We start from the raw sequence: 15,000 nt of genomic DNA, 5'->3' as shown, positions 1-15,000 counted from the left end.
ATCTACAACTTCAGAGGGTCTTTTTCTAAGCTTCTGTAGCCTTAGCCAGTGTCCCTCTTACATTAACAAAGACTTTGCATTATTTTTTATTTGCAAGTTCATATAATCACCATTTCAGTGAAACTAAGCCATTTGTCGAGTGGTTTAAAGTTACCTACATGTCACCATGATACCCTGGTTCTAGGTGGTTACACCAAAGATGCCTTGGGTGGTGATATGGGCCCTAATATGGGTACCACTATAAATAAAATTGTGCCACTAATGGGAGGAAGCTTAACAGCGCTTCCCACATATACTCTTCAAGTATGCCTACAGGCGCTATAGGCCACAACGTAAGAAAAGAAAAAATAAAATCTCGAGCAACGCGTGCCTAAGTTTCATGCAGCCGCTGGCGCTCTAATGTATCCCTCAACTCATGTGATAACAACGTTAAAATAATTTTTATTAGAGTAAATTTTTTCTCTTGAGCTGCACACGTAACTTTTGAGGTTACATTTGATTAAGTGATAGAAATTAATGAAATCAGTGTTTCGCTCATAAATGAGCGAAACACTGATTGACCTCGAGTTGCTTCAGTGAGTCTTGCTTTGATGTGGATCATCAGCATCTTCCTTTGACACACTCCATCACTACCACCACTGATCAACTCACACTGGTGATACAAAGACCAGTGATGCTGCCACTGTACCACCAGCCCCTGTGTATAAGTTCACGTGAGGTTTAGTCCTCTGTTTTGAGGTTCATCTTTTTAACAGATTGTCACTGATATTCTCTCTTTACCACTACTTTCTAAATTGAAAGACAAACACCAACACCAACAGAGAAGCTGAAAAGGATCTTCAGTGGTACTATTTCACTGTTATGTGCACTGCTGAATGATGGAAAAATACCAATGTTAAAAGCACTAGAAACCTTTGCGTCGTTCAGGCATCTTGGGTGTCTCGAGTCCATCTCAATGAACACGAGCTGCTTAAATTCTCATTCGCCAATTAGCTACACTAAAATAACACAACATCAAGACAATAATCGAGCGAGAATTTTAATAAAGCGGGATTGATACTTGATGTTTCCTATTGTAATATTTTTATCAAATTAGCAGTGGCATGAAAACAAAAGAAAAGAAGAGAAAAAAAAAATTATGCGATAATTTAGCCCAAAACGGCAGTAATTACTAAGCTTAAAAATCTGCTACCAATCTGCGCCATAATGTCTGATGGGTTTCGAAATACTACCTATTTATCTATTTATTCATTCATTCAGTTACTTACGTATTAATTTATTAATTAAACGATTCATTTATTTATTGTAAACTAATATAGACGCACATACTGGCAGCACGTAAAAGACATTTCTTTGTATCTATAAGACAAGTCAGATGAAACAAGTAGTCAGCTGTCAAGTTCTAAATACACAAACAAATATGTTGCATATATATTTCATGACGTAATCGTACATGAATATGTTATATTCATTCCTATATAATCGGATATATCATCAAATGAGATACAATATCGATCACTTGAATATTGCTCATTCATATGGTGAATTTGATGAAATACACATTGGTTACCACCTGCAGGAGTCTCGAATATCCAAGTACAAGGTTTCTAGAACAAAACACGTAGATTTCCTGTCAAGTCGAAAATTTTCTGTCATTAAAGGTCACTCAACACAAACTTATCGTGCAAGTCAGTAAAAGACTGCATCGTGTATTAAGGCCAGTAATACTTTTCATCTGGGAAATGTTGATCCTCCATGCGTCTTAAATGTATATCTAGAAAAATCATCGGTACCACTGAAACATCATTCGAATCACATGTAAGAGTTTGCAATTACTTTTTCATCAGTGGTTTGTGATGCTGTACACATATTTGTTGCTTTCAATAAATTAAGGTGTTTATTTATTTGCGTGTGCAGCAGAAGTGTATCATAAGATTATACGTTTCACATGTAAGTAAAAGAAGCATGAACACACAAATACACCTAGCTACTCCTATACACACGCACGCACACACACACACACACACACACACACACACACACACACACACACACACACACACACACACACCTCAAGAATGAAGGGGGGCGACGTAGCGGGTTGCATAGTTGACTTAATGGAGGGGCCACACCTTTAAGCAGGTCAAGAATCACTGCTTTAATGAGATGCATCAATTAATTATCAAGAAAGTCTTAAGTAATGCAAAGGATCTTACCTGAGGACAGATCTAGCTACGCATCTCTATTTAAACAACGAAGTCATGCTGTTTAATACACAAGGCATCAGTGAGGTCAGTGTCTGGGGCTGAGGGACACGATTCTCTCTCAATTGTCTACCTGAGCAGCGGTGAGTGTAGCTTGGCACGGCGCCGCTTGTGGCTCATGTGAGGATAAAATTTTGCAACTTTCATAATCACAACTTTCATTATTTCATACTGTTTTAAAGTTCTTGGTTTTGATTACCTTGGAGAAGGAAAATGAAGAAGAGAAGGAAGAGGAGGAGGAGGAAGAGGAAGAGGAGAATGAGGAAAAGGAGGAGGAGGAGGAGGGAGGAGGAAAAGGAAGAAGAGAAGGAGGAGGAGGAGGAGGAGGAGGAGGAAGAGGAGATGGAGGAGGAGAATAGCGAATTTAGAAGCACTGACTCGACAACTTTGGTCTTACTGAGATTAGTTTCGGCAAGACATTCTCATTCTTGGTCACGCCGACTCCATGCAACACTTCTCATTTTTCTATCCACGGAGATGTGTGGCGGGTTTGAGGTGCAGATGTGCGGCAGACTTCCAAACCTCCACGGAAAGTCTCTATATTATAATGAAAATAGCATGTGTTGATTTATTTTGCATGATTCTGTGTGTGTGTGTGTGTGTGTGTGTGTGTGTGTGTGTGTGTGTGTGTGTGTGTGTGTGTGTGTGTGTGTGTGTGTGTGTGTGTGTGTGTGTGTGTGTGTGTGTGTGTTTGGTAAGTCTCCTTTACACGTACGAAAAAGTAAAATCTCTGACATGTTTATATCTGAGTCTTTCCATGGTAGGCACTCTGAAATGTTACTCTAGTACCCACGAGTCAAGGTGCACTTCTCAGCTAATTAAGGGAATCACGTGACATTTATCTGTAACATTAAGGCACACGTGATTTATGCTTATTCTTCTTTATTAGTTTATTCCAGTAATATTTATTTTATTACTGTTTTATAATTGAAAGCAGATATGTCTCCCCAAACGTAATGTTCCTAAATCTCTCCATGTTTGTTCGTTGTTTAGAAATATAATAATCTTTTAAATCAAAGCTCAATAAGTAACACGTCGGTTATTCTTGGCTAAATGTTAGTCTAGAAAAGTGCGGTGTGCTCCTCCCTCCTACACATTCCCCTGGCCAACAGGTGAATCTAGTAAAAAAATCCATGAGAACTAAATTTATGAAGAGGTGACTTTTGTAAAAATAAAATAAACTACAAAAAGGAGAAGAAAGAAAAATCTAAAAAAAAATGTTACAGCGGTAAAGGTATAATATATATATATATATATATATATATATATATATATATATATATATATATATATATATATATATATATATATATATATATATATATATATATATATATATATATATATATATATATATATATATAAAGAATATGCTGAACTGGTTTTGTGAGAATCTTGAGTTGTAATGACGACCTCACGAACGCGTCAGACCAAATGTCATATTCAGAAACGTTTCCTTCTCTCACCGCGACCATTTTCAAAGACCACATAGACGAGTAGCCGAGTTTTAAAGAGTATTTTTCCTGTTGACAATGAAGAAAACTTGTTAACCTATCACTAGAATTACAGAAACATCCTTAAAAAACCGTATCACTTCAACCAGAACCCTTTAGAAATAGTGAAGGTGGAGCGCAGAAGTGTTTCAGAATAAGAAGGGCCCAAACCTCGCACTCATACGTCTATTTCTGCCTTCATGGTCACCGAAAGCCGCTGCAGATCTTAGTGTGCGGCAAGAGAGGCAGAGTGCGCAAGAAAGTTGTGTGCAGCAGAGACCAAATAAGAACACTCACATGCAACAAAACCCATGATGCTACGATTCCAATACTACTAAACTGTATAAGATTGAAAGGACACTATAGGCTTATGTGTTGACCTGCACTTTCTCTCTGGCCGTTACTTTTATTATTCTTATTAACACAAAACACTTCTCCAGACAGCATCTTGTAATCGAACATTATCTCTACGGTATATTTACACAACATTACGACATGACATTAACCCCTTCAATTCTGGGACACATTTTTACCTTCATATTTGTGTACGATTAAACCATTTTATTGACGTTAGGAAGGATCTATGGAGGTCAGAAGATTAATGGCCACAGTTCTTACTATTCTAATCCCCTACATGAGTTTCTGAAGCTGTATAAAATCACCATGGAGTAAGCACAATGAATATGGAAATGCGTCATGGTACCGAAGGGGTTAAAAAACATTCTAAACTTAAAAAAGAATGAAAAAAAAACACTAATGAAAATATACATCATCATTAACAATAATAAAATAATGAAGTCTTTAACTTAAGAGGAACGATAAATATTTCCATGTCAGACCTTACATAAGATCTTATAACACAAAGAGGTATCATGATAACGTCTCTGCTTTCATTGTATTTTTCCTCATATATTCGACGATTGCTATACAACCTACATTCTAGAGGCGATAAGCTCTGTCCGTCTAAGCGTCACTTTACTCCTAAATGACACACAGAGATATATTAGTCAAGTACAATATTTTTTCCCCTCCTAGTTTCGATACAAATTTCATGTGGTCATATATAAAGTTAGATCTAAGTATCTTGTCCATTTAGTACACTTCTTTAGTTTTACAATCGTTCATCATTTGCCTGGCACTGAAAATACAGTATCACTCTCTATAAGCATGGAACTCTCTTACACTCACTTATTTCTATCTTCAATATTTACTTGACTGATTTGAAAATGGGTTGCTTCTAGATTATCTTTTTTTATTTGTTAAAATATAGGATTTTATATTTTTATGTTCATCTTGCATAGTTCTATCATATTCATCCACAACGAGCCTGCCGTGCCACACTTCATCCTTGTTATTTTCATTCATCTAAAGCAGGTGACGCAATATCATACTTGTATTCAAAATATTCCATTTCAGACAGTCTTCTGGACTCTCATAATGCCGTTTACCTTGTTTTTCTTGACCAGTGGTTCCCTTTTTTTTTTTCTACTTTGTGTTCTCCCGACTAAAGCATTTGTTCAGTAGTCTCCGTAGCCGAAACTGTACGTAATTTCTTAAGGTTTTGGTAATTAATGTAATAATCACTGCAATGTTATGAACTACGTACAAAAAATAAAAGCTAACGCTAAAGAGCTTTTAATATTGTAGTAAAAAAAATGCAATTTATTTCAACTGCTTATTTCATATTCTTGCATGGTCTGCAGAAAACATCCAATGACTGCCCAGGGGCCACGGTTGCCAGATTGGAAGCCTCTGTGCTGGACTTTTCTTCCCTTTTGAATGCCCTTATTCTCTGATCATAACTCATTTTTATTCCTTTTCCGGTGGCTCAAGTGCAGCTTTTTGGAGTCACCGAGTGGAGGTGCGTCGGGCAGCGTGCCTCTACAGAGTTGGGGATCTTAGTGTTATTTCAATGTTTCGTGAAATGATTCGGTCTGTTGTGTCTGTTTGAGCTCATCACATAGCGAGAGTGATGGGGAGGCGTACATTCCACTCTTTGCTCAATTTAAAAAAGGACAGAGTTATGATCAACCTGCTTAACCTTTTGTTTCCAGCGACCTAACTTTTCTCTTCTTTATTCCTTTCTCGCCCAAAACTCCTTCAGATTATACCTGTATCGCTTCACGCCTTAAAATTTCATAGAGCTGCTTTTTCGCTCCCTTAAACAAAGAAAATAAATGAATGAATAAAAATTAATAACTAGATAACAACAATAATAACAACAACAACAACAATAATAATAATAATAATAATAATAATAATAATAATAATAATAATAATAATAATAATAATAATAATAATAATAATAATAATAATAATAATAATAATAATAATAATAATAATAATAATAATAATAATAATAATAATAATAATAATAATAATAATAATAATAATAATAATAATAACAACAATAATGATAATAATAACAACAATAATAGTAATAATAATAATAAAAATAATAATAGTAATAATAATAATGATATTAGTAATAATGATGATGATAATAATAATAATAATAATAATAATAATAATAATAATAATAATAATAATAATAATAATAAAATAATAATAATAATGGTACATGGTGACAATTTGTGGGAAAGCGGGAGAGGGATACACGGGCTATGGATGAGTACTTTACTTCCTGACTAGTTTCGCTGACAGTTTCTTCAGAGGAATAATGTCATCCACAGCCAGTATATTCTATCTCCACTTCCCAACAAAAAAAAAAATAATAACAACAATAATAATAATAATAATAATAATAATAATAATAATAATAACGACAATAATATAAGAGTAAAATAAAAAAATAAATAAAATAGAATAGATAGATAAATAAGATAGGTTCTAGGTAGAGGTGTTAAATGCCTTACACCAAAAATTCGCTTGGGTAGGTGATATGGGCACTAATATGGGTACCCCCTATAAATCAAATTGCCTGCGCCGCTAATGGGTGGAAGGTGGGCAACGCTTCTCATACTGTTCAAACACACCTACGCTATAGGCCATAACATTAAAAGAAAAAGATATATAAGTAACGTTGACAGTCTTTTTATGGAACAAACCAAGTAAAAGAAAGATGGAAAAACAGAATACAGAACCAGGAAGTGTTCGGAGTGTATCGATGTATAGGATGAAAGAGTGAAAATTTGTTACTTATCAATTTGTGCTTCTTATCCCTGTTTTAAAGTCTTTGATCGGCCACATAAGTCATTCCAATGGATCTGCAATTTTAATGACACATTGCTGCCATACACTGCCAGCCGTACATTCGTGAAAGATCAGATCGCTCCTGTAGAATTTTATTATTATTATTTTTTTTTTTAACGTTTAATGCTTAATATTAAATATCAAACATCTTATTATTGACCACAGCCTGCATCGACTGCTGATAACTATAACACGCACGAATAATGACTGCCCACTTGACGAGAGTAACTTCAGTATACCAGCAGACATAATGATCATGTCACTAATTCTTTTTAACTCTACTACATCACCAATGAAAGTCAGTGGTGGTGATGATGGTGGTGGTGATGATGGTGAAACTATTTTTATAGTGACACCAACCACCAACACCACATGAAGATTGTTGGCGGCAATGTTGCTAGTAGTATATCTAATGCAAATCAGCGGAAGATTTACTGAACACACAATAAAATGAGAAATAGTGTAAGTGGACAGGAAAAAGTATTTAAAATGTTTGTGGCAGTGTTTTTTTTTATGATCCGATTCTGATTATTTCCCAGTCATTACTAACATTTCTATATAATTCCTCCAATTCAAGGCGGTCGTACACACACCGAAGGAATTACATTATGCTCGGAACTTTATTTTTCTGAATATTTATAGATTTGCTTTTTCTCTCTTTTTCTATAACAAAATGAAAAAAAACCTACACATAGTTTCAGTAATTATTCAGCCACATGAAAATAAATGAAGATGATAAATTTCAGGGTTGTGCATAAGAGAAACAAGCCGGCGGGAATAACGTTGCCACTGTGCAGGCCTTGTCGCCGCTCCTGGCTGGCATAAGGCGCTACCACAAATACTTTTGCCACTGTGAAAGCTGAGCAAGGGAGCAGACCGGTGCAGGAATTCTTAGCACTCACATTAAAAAGAAAACACTGACGAAATCGGGTACGACGCGGCACACAACCTGCAGAGTCCACAGGCCAATGTCCATCAGGCCAGATATAATGCACCTTATTCCGCTCAGCCCTGATTCAGCCGTTTTATTTTAGCGACTACCTTAGCTGGCGGGAATTTTTTTTCTAACATATTGTTATCAGTTACCAACATAAGTGCAATGAATAGACAAATAAATAAATGCATTAATTAAGAAAAACAGCACACGGGATTTGATATAAAAAATATGTCTCTTGTTTATAAAAGTAATGAAACGCACCTGATGTTCTTCAGGAGCGAGTTTTCAGTGATCTACGCAGATTTTTTCTCTTAATGATAATTACAATTCATACTGGATGGATCGTAAATTTTTCTATGTATATTTTTCCCATAACGACGGTATTCCAGCTAGTGCTGCATCGGTACAGCAGATGAAAAAAAAAATAAATAAAATAAAAAATGTGAATACATTTTTCAAGAATGAATGATTATTTCAGTAACGAGTATCCATCCTTAATGAACGGCTTGTGTGTGTGTGTGTGTGTGTGTGTGTGTGTGTGTGTGTGTGTGTGTGTGTGTGTGCACCAGCCATTCACGAAGGCGCCGCGCGTGCCGATCCACACCCAACATAATGGCGGTGTCCTCGCGGCGGCCGACTCCCAAGCAAGGTTTTGGCCGCGGCAGAGGATGCCTTTGTCAGCGTGGCTACCTAACACTTGCCATTTCGCCGCGGGTTTAGTGCGAGTTGTAAGCATACATTCATTGCTCTTACTAGTTCGTGCCCCCGTCCCTCCCTCAGCATCACCCCCACCCCCCCCAAAAAAAAAAAGGCAAAATAAAGAAGTCAACGAAATGTAAATGGAGGTGAAACACTAAATTTTAAGTATTTTATTTTGCTATTATATTTCGTAAGACCTTTCTCATCAATGTTTCCATTATTTAGCTAAAAGAGCAGTCACAGCTTAAACATCATCTTTGAGCTCTTATTCAGTGCTTTTGCTTTGCCTATTTCTTCTTTATTACCATTTATATTTCGTGTCTGAAAAACTACAGGCAGCTGAAACATAATTTTTATAATCCCATTTATCTCTTACCTCATATCTTCTTGTTTTGTCAGCAGGGAAAGAAAATTGATCACCCCCTTAGCAGACTTGGGTGGAACGGTGAGGCGCCAATACTGTTAATCAGCACCCGATACTATTAATCAGAGCACCCCATCCCACGAGGCGCCTTGGGTGGACTGCCTGCACCGGGGCGTCACCAGGCTAGACATTAACTAGATTACAGAGAGAGATCAAGCGAATTACTTCAACCTGAAAAAATTGTGTTCCTTCAGGTGAGTGTCTGAACCACATCAGCGTGGCGAGAGGACTGGTGGTGAGAGGCGCCGGAGATTCCTTCTCCGTCATGGTGGCGGTGAAGGAGACAGAAGTCGTGGGTCACCTGCTATACAGTGTGACGTGGGACGAAGATGTGTCACCGTCCATTCCCAGCCAAGGAGACTTTGCTAACTACTTCCATGTGGACAACTCATCAGCGAGGGAGTGGCGTGTGTCCCTGAAGGAATCGCTGGTCGGGCTGCCTGACTCCCCGCTCCTCAAGGTGGGGTACACTGGTCGGTCCGTGAGCGCGCGGTGATGAAAGAATTGAAAGAGTTTGGTATGCATCAAGTTGCAATTATTGCTTCTGATACTGCTGCTCCTCCTCCTCCTTCTCCTCCTCCTCCTCCTCCTCCTCCTCCTCCTCCTCCTCCTCCTCCTCCTCCTCCTCCTCCTCCTCCTTCTCCCCTGTCGTGACTTCCAGGTTCTCTCCCGCGTCTTACTCAAGTTCTTACTACTACTACTACTACTACTACTACTACTACTACTACTACTACTACTACTTCTACTACTACTACTACTACTACTACTACCACTACTACTACTACTATTACTACTACTACTACTACCACTACTCATCCTACTACTTCCACTTCTACTACTACTTCTACTACTACTACTACTACTACTACTACTACTGCTACTACTACCACCATTACTACTGTTACTACTACTACTACCACTACCACTACTACTACCACTACTGCACCACTACTACTACTACTACTACTACTACTACTACTACTACTACTACTACTACTACTACTACTACTATCACTACAATCAATAGTTTTACTACAATTGATAATGCCAACTGTGGTACAATATTAGTGATAGTGGTATTATTATTACAATTATTATTATTATTATCATTATTATTATTGTTATTATTATTATCATACTACTACTACTACTACTACTACTACTACTACTACTACTACTACTACTACTACTATTTCTACTACTTCTATTACTACTACTACTACTACTACTATTATTATTATTATTATTATTATTATTATTATTATTATTATTATTATTATTATTATCTTTATTATTATTATTATTATTACCAGTATTAGTATTAGTATTAGTATTAGTGTCAGTAGTAGCAGCAGCAAAATTACCTAAGAATTTACTTTTTAAATCCTGATATATATATATATATATATATATATATATATATATATATATATATATATATTTTTTTTTTTTTTTTTTTTTCCAGACAATAATTTCAGCATCAGTGGTGTTCCCGGCTTTCAGTGACGGTGACGTGGTGAGTGTTGTTGTTTTGTTAATTGTAAACTTTATATTACACACAAGTGAGGTGTTTGCCATTTAGCTGGCATTCAAAGATCTGGTCACTGGGTAGTGGGAAACTTTACTCTTAACACAAACCAGCCCACACCTTTTCTCTAGTAAACGTTCACGCTATTACTTGACATTTTTCGTAACAGTGGAGCATATGACATTTCTTTTATCTTATCATTTCTTTTATTTGAGACAAATTTGTCGGAGAAAGTGTTAACGACGAATAACAGATATAGAAAAAGAAATGAAAATATTGACTACTAGTAGTGGTAGTAATTGAAGTTCCAATTATATATGAACAACAATAATGATAATAACAACAATAACAACAATAATAATAATAATAATAATAATAATAATAATAATAATAATAATGATAATAATAATAATAATAACTCAGGAGTGCCTATGTCACTACACCTTTCTGCGTATTCTTATCTCTACATTTGATATCCAGAATAATAAACCCTTCGCGTGTTTTCTTAGTTCCATTCAGGTTCTGATTAACTGATATCTTTAAACGTAAGGCATTGTTGGTGTACTCTCCTGAAAGTGCCGTTAGCATCTCAACATGTGAATGTCGGACACTGGACAACACGTGACACTCGACACGGACACTGGAAGCTCAACAAATATGACGGCAATAGGAAGGAAATTTCATCGTAGTTAAGAAAAAGAAAACAGAAAATGCGAAATAAATAAAAGTGAAGTAAAACTAACCAATAAATGAATGAATTATTAAATAAATGCGAAAAATAAATAGATATAGATGAATAAAACAGAATAAATGATACGGAAAAAATGAAATAGATGAATTATCATCAATAAATAGAAAAAATAAATCCACAAATAAAGATAACATGAATATAATAAAAGTAAAAAAAGATGCATTAAATCAGGCAGTATATTTCGCACTAGGTCTGTACTAATGTGTGTGTCTCCTTCAGTGTTCTGTGGTGCTGTCACATCATCTCCAGGACGACAACACACAGACGCCCGTGGTGGAGGCGTCTAGCTGGTTCCTACACATCCCTAAGGACTTCCCGATCGCCACGCCTCTGCAGGGACTCACGGTGAGGGCGAGAACGAGTGAGAAGAGCTTATATGAGATAGTGGGTGTGTGTGTGTGTGTGTGTGTGTGTGTGTGTGTGTGTGTGTGTGTGTGTGTGTGTGTGTGTGTGTGTGTGTGTGTGTGTGTGTGTGTGTGTGTGTGTGTGTGTGAATTATCCTACATGCTTGAATATTATGATTATTTTACTATATTTGAGTGTTTTGATTATTTTACTATATTTACTACCTGTGTGTGTGTGTGTGTGTGTGTGTGTGTGTGTTTTCAGAGAATTATCCTACATGCTTGAATATTATGATTATTTTACTATATTTGAGTGTTTTGTTTATTTACTTTATATTTTACTAATACATTTACTTACTTACTACCTGTGTGTGTGTGTGTGTGTGTGTGTGTGTGTGTGTGTGTGTGTGTGTGTGTGTGTGTGTGTGTGTGTGTGTGTGGCGTGAGGTAGTGGACGTCAGCGGGTTAGAGAAAGGCGGTGTGTGATCCAGTGAGACCCTTTATCGCGGCGCTGCAGAGGCCATACGTCCAAATTAGGGATGGGAATGATGAAGGTATAATGTCCTCTCCTCTTCCCCCTTCTCATTCTCCATTTTGTCCTCCTCCTTTCAGTTATCACTATCCCCCTAGCATCTACCTCCTTCATTAATTATCTCCTCCTGTCACTGTCGTCAAACCTTCACGACACACAAACGTTGCTATCCATTGAATGCCTCTACGAACACGACCATCCTGCAGGTGACGGTAACGGACAAGGACGCCACGACGCCCAACAACCTGGTGGAGGTGGACGTGGAGGGCGTGTGTCCCCTGGTAGCGGGAAAAAGACAGTACGGAGGAGTGGCGGGAGAACATCACCTCGTCCACTTCTACTTGACTTCGCCACTCGAGGAACTGGTGAACCAAACACTTGCCTGCACGATTAAGGTCACGGTGAGCCAGGCCACGATTTAGAAGGGTCTCGTTTTGCTGTATTTGATTTTATCTTTATGGTTTTATTTACTCATTTCATTCTTTTGTTTTACTTTCTGCTATAAGGTGATGAGTCAGGCTAAGGGCACGAGAGAGAGAGAGAGAGAGAGAGAGAGAGAGAGAGAGAGAGAGAGAGAGAGAGAGAGAGAGAGAGAGAGAGAGAGAGAGAGAGAGAGAGAGAGAGAGAGAGAGAGAGAGAGAGAGAGAGAGAGAGAGAGAGAGAGAGAGAGAGAGAGAGAGAGAGAGAGAGAGAGAGAAAGTGTTTAGTTTCGGAGATGTTCTTGATACGTTTGTTTCCTTTCAACAATTCTAGTCATAGTAAGTAAAAGAAAAAAAAGAGAAAAAAAAAAAGAAAAAGAAAAGAAAAAGGGAAACAGACAGAGTATCAGTTTACCAGTGGCAGAATACTGTAAAGGTGCGATTGCATTAGTAGTCACGAAGTAAACAGTAAGGAAGGTCACTTAATATAATGAATTCGTGTCTCGCGGGAATACGAAAAACAGGTGGATATATGTTGAAGTAGGAGGTGATGAGGCGCCAAGGTGAGTGCCTACATGCTGTATGAGTTGAAGGTGCACTAAAATAACCAGGGAGATTGACAGACTGACTGATTTAATGACGCAGCCACAGCAGGATCATATGAATCTGTACAATGTATTAAGATTATAAAGCAGGTCCTCATATAATTGTAATTGTGTGGGAATACTTAACATGAAGGTGGTAAGAGAACGCACACCAAGTTGTTTTAAGAAGTTAGATAAATTTATGGGTGATGAGGGGAAATGTTTAGCTTTAAGTGCGCAAGAGCTGACTTGTGTAGAGTAACTGGCTCTTTGTAGTGTTCTTATCTTTCATGTTCTTAATTAAATAAAAAAAAAAAAAATCATTGCTATAAAAATAACAAGAAAAATATACATACATCAAATAATAAAATAACCCAGTGGCTTAAGAAAGAGACAAGGAAGGATGTGAGGAAAATCCCCTAAAATCCTTCCATGCTCCAGTTTATTTTCATTGATATTTACGTTCCTTATGCCATGGGAGTGCAGTTATGACTCCCTCCTGTTGCCCGAACAAAACGCTAAACAGCACTTCGCTTCGTGACATAAGCGAATTTGCTTCATTAAAACGAGAGGATCTTTTCATGCAAAGACTCTGACTAAGGCACACACAAAAAAAAAAAAAAAAAAAAAAAAAAAACCCTGCTCAGTATGCCACTGTCAAAAAGTTGATTATAAAGAAATTGAAAACGCTAGTCGATTTGGTTGCAGAAACTCCTTTAAAACATTACATCCATTTAATCACTTGTGATAAGCAGGAAATAAAAAGCGAAAAATCAGATGAATGGGCTAATATTTCCTATGCCACATATAATCACTATAAATTTACTCGTTTATTAAAGGTAAAAAATCTAACTTGCCAGTCAAGTGCATTGCTGAACTTAATTACGCGACATACAAGAAGCAGAACATTGTATATTAGGAATAATTTACAGTCAAACTCACCATAAGTAGGAGAAAAATAGATAAAAAAAAAAAATTCAAACCAACCCCGTGAACTGTATTCCTCAAGTCACTAATAATTATAATCAATAGGAAAAAAAGCAAATAAATTCAATGACTTCAATTATATTCATTTAGCCACATGCAATGTCTATCATTCCTAAACTTTTACCAGAATATAATATAAACAAACAAATCATGCAATGCTCTCCTCCATGAAATAACTAAGTAATCACTACCACTGATAATTTCCGACCATTATATAGTCTCCAGTCAAATAGAATTAATAAAGATACCACTAAAGTGGATAAATAACTAGACATTATCATCACTTTAAACTCCATAACAAAAAAAAAAATAAATAAATAAAATATCGCAATCTTCACACAATCCTCAAATGACATGAAGGAAATGAAAGAAATAAAACTGACGCCGAGGCACTGAAGGCATTAAAAGCAGCGGTGTTGCTCCCTGACGGCCTCCCTCACGCCTTGCATCACTAATGAGCCAGCTGACGCTCTATTAAAGGCTATCATCGCCCCGCTGTGAAGCAGACTGTTCACTGGGACTCCCATTTTGTCTTTTTGCTTTTTTCCCATAATTAGATGAAACCCAGAAAGGCGCAGCGGAATGAGTGGCGGTGTGTGTGTGTGTGTGTGTGTGTGTGTGTTAATCTTTACGTATGAGACAAATATATCCTTACAATTTCTAGAGTAAAAATAAGCTAATTTCCTAATCGCCCCGTTTTGGCTAACTTTGTGTGTGTGTGTGCGTGTGTGTGTGTGTGTGTGTGTGTGTGTGTGTGTGTGTGTGTGTGTGTGTGTGTGTGTGTGTGTGTGTGTGTGTGTGTGTGTGTGTGTGTGTGTGTGTGTG

General features: G+C 36.9%; 1 protein-coding gene across 4 annotated transcripts in view; it reads left to right on the top strand.

Annotated features, from left to right (window-relative positions):
- Positions 1–15,000, top strand: part of LOC123514993 — a 60,151-nt gene that overhangs the window by 24,770 nt on the left and 20,381 nt on the right. For 3 of the 4 annotated variants that reach the window (XM_045273301.1, XM_045273302.1, XM_045273304.1), the window contains exons 2-5: positions 9,225–9,490; positions 10,496–10,546; positions 11,529–11,654; positions 12,392–12,586. In XM_045273301.1, the coding sequence (XP_045129236.1) occupies positions 9,225–9,490; positions 10,496–10,546; positions 11,529–11,654; positions 12,392–12,586 (638 nt within the window). The remainder of the gene's footprint in view (positions 1–9,224; positions 9,491–10,495; positions 10,547–11,528; positions 11,655–12,391; positions 12,587–15,000) is intronic. The other variant, XM_045273303.1, reaches the window with a different exon arrangement.

This window comes from Portunus trituberculatus, chromosome 38 (genome assembly GCF_017591435.1).
Source record: "Portunus trituberculatus isolate SZX2019 chromosome 38, ASM1759143v1, whole genome shotgun sequence".
NCBI lineage: Eukaryota > Metazoa > Arthropoda > Malacostraca > Decapoda > Portunidae > Portunus > Portunus trituberculatus.
This window is presented reverse-complemented; position numbering and strand designations above follow the sequence as displayed.